The 2531-nt window shown below is 49.3% G+C and overlaps 1 protein-coding gene across 1 annotated transcript in view; it reads right to left on the reverse strand.

Annotated features, from left to right (window-relative positions):
- Positions 1–2125, reverse strand: part of mgat4b (alpha-1,3-mannosyl-glycoprotein 4-beta-N-acetylglucosaminyltransferase B) — a 109202-nt gene extending 107077 nt beyond the window's left edge. Inside the window, exon 1 of the mRNA XM_042418386.1 lies at positions 1936–2125. Within this exon, the coding sequence (XP_042274320.1) occupies positions 1936–2032 (97 nt within the window). The 5' untranslated portion in view covers positions 2033–2125. The remainder of the gene's footprint in view (positions 1–1935) is intronic.
- Positions 2126–2531: the final 406 nt, after the last annotated feature.

The following is a 2531-nucleotide window of genomic DNA, read 5'->3' on the forward strand; positions in this document are numbered from 1 at the left end:
CTTCTCTCCTCCAGCCACGTCAACACCTCCCTGTTGGCTCTGTACCACATCACAAACCAAGCGCTCCCTTTTCACCTCTGTAGCAGCTCAGGATTCTCTCCTTCATCAACAACACTCCTCTTCTCTGGCATATCATACATCACAAACCAAACGCCCCCTTTGACACCCCTGAATCTCTGCTGAAGCTGCAACACCTCCCCACTGTCGAATATACTTAACCACCCTTCTCTCCTTAACTGACATGTGTTGCTTTACAAACCAAGCGCTCCCTTCATTACCTCAGGAGCTGCAGCTTGCCTTAGGTGGCATGTAGGGCATCGCCGACCAAGCGCTCCCTTTACCTCAAGAGCAGTTACAGCCTCAAAAACATAAAGCGGTGCTACAACCACATCAGACCTCCGCCTCCTCATCTCCCTACTGCATCACAAACCAAGCGCTCCCTTGATTACCATCTTGTTTTTTTTAATTTTTGTTTCTTTTTTACAACAAAATCAAGCATCCCCTCCTCTCTTCACTTTCTTTACCTCCCATCTCTCAGCTGGCATGTGATGTATCTAAAATCAAACACAGTTCTCTGCAACAAACTCAAACCGACCCGTCATCTCTTCCAAACCAGCAGCAGTGCAACACAAACCAAGTGCTCCCTTCATTATCTCAGAAGCATCATGTGTGTTATTCTGCAACAAAAATCAAACCAACCCTGTCTCTCGCCCCCTTCTCCCCTGTAGCTGGCGTGTGGTGCATCACAAACCAAGCGCTCCTGTTATTTCCTCTCTGTTGGAGCGTCTTCTGACGGACACAAGCATCGAGGTTTGTGTCCCTCCTCTATCTCCTCCCCCCATCTAGACTCTGAGCTGGCATGTAGTGCATCACAAGCCAAGCGCTCCTTTCATTTCCTGACCTGCACAAGCAGTATTTCTCTTTTCTGTGTTGCTGATACTGAATCAAACCGACCCCTCCTCCATTTAGACCCTCTGCTCTCTGCATGTGGTGTATAACAAATCAAGCGCTCCCTTGACTACCTCATGAAGTGGAGCTTCTCCTCACATACACAGGAAGATGTTTTTATCTATACGCAAGCACAAAGTGAAGCTGCAACAAAATCAAACCAACCCCTTCTCTATCTCCACCTTTCATCTACACTCCAGGCTGACATATAGTGTATCATAAACCAAGCGCTCCCTTCATTACCTGGCTTGTACGACCATCATCTCATCCAAAGTGTGCCTGCAACCAAAAGCCCTCCTCCATTTAAGACCCTCTCCCCTGGCATGTGATGCATCACACACCAAGCGCTCCCTTCATCACCTCAAGAGCTTCACATGCTTGTGTTTTTATTCTGTAACACAAAGTGAAGCTGCAATAAAAATCAAACTAACCCCTCCTCCATGTAGACCCTCTTCCCTTAGCATGTGGTGCATCACAAATCGAGCGCTCCCTTCATTACCTCATGAGCAGGGGCTTCCCATCACATCCACAAGCATCATTTCTGTTTATTTTCTTGTGACATGAAGTGTAGCAGCAATAAAAATCAAACCCACCCTCCTCTCTTCAGCTGGAATCACAAACCAAACGCTCCCTTCATTCATCACCTCAGGATGCAGTAGCATCTTATGTTTTTTTTTTTTTTTCTGCAACACATAGTGAAGCTGCAACCAAATCAAACCAACCCCTCCTCCTCTAGACCCTGTCCTCTTTAACTGACATGCAATGCATCACAAACCAAGCGCTCCCTTTACCTCCAGCAGGAGCATCTGAATCCTGCAGCTTCACATCAACACCATCATGTGCTTCTTTTTTCTCTCCCGCAACATCCAAAAAACGCAAAGCTGCAACAAAACCAAACCGAGCTGTTTGTGAAGAGCCCCCTCCGGCGTGTCGAGCATGACAAACCGAACACCCCCCCTCCTCCTCCTCCCCGGGAGCGGGTCTTACCTCTGGAGCTGCTGAAGGCGGTGTACCAGGACAGGGAGACCAGCCCGCACAGCCCGAACAACAAGACCGTCAGGAAGGAGACATTTCGGAGCCTCATCTCCGGAGCCCCGGGAGCATGTCCGCACCGAGAGGGGGGAGGAGAGGGACGGAGGAGGAGGGGGGATGGAGGGAGGGGGGGAAAGGCAGGTAGACAGAGAGAGACAGGTAGACAGACGCGCCGAGAGAGACACACACACACACACACACAGAGAGGCGGTGACAGAGAGAGAGAGGCGGGCGGAGCTGTTACCGTCTGAGCAGCAGCAGCGAGACTGAAGAGAGAGAGAGAGGGGGAGAGAGAGAGAGGCGACATGAGAGAGGGAGGGAGGGAGAGAGAGACAGAGAGAGAGAGAGGCGACATGAGAGAGGGAGAGAGAGAGAGAGAGGAGGGCGGAGACACACACAGGTAGAGGGACATACAGAGACATACAGAGAGATATGAAGAGAGAGGGGGAGCAGAGAAAGTGACAGTTCACATAATAATAATAATAATAGTAATAATAATAACAATCATCATTATCATCATCATCATCATCATCATCATCATCATCAACATC

This window comes from Thunnus maccoyii, chromosome 8 (genome assembly GCF_910596095.1).
Source record: "Thunnus maccoyii chromosome 8, fThuMac1.1, whole genome shotgun sequence".
NCBI classification, from domain to species: Eukaryota; Metazoa; Chordata; class Actinopteri; order Scombriformes; family Scombridae; genus Thunnus; species Thunnus maccoyii.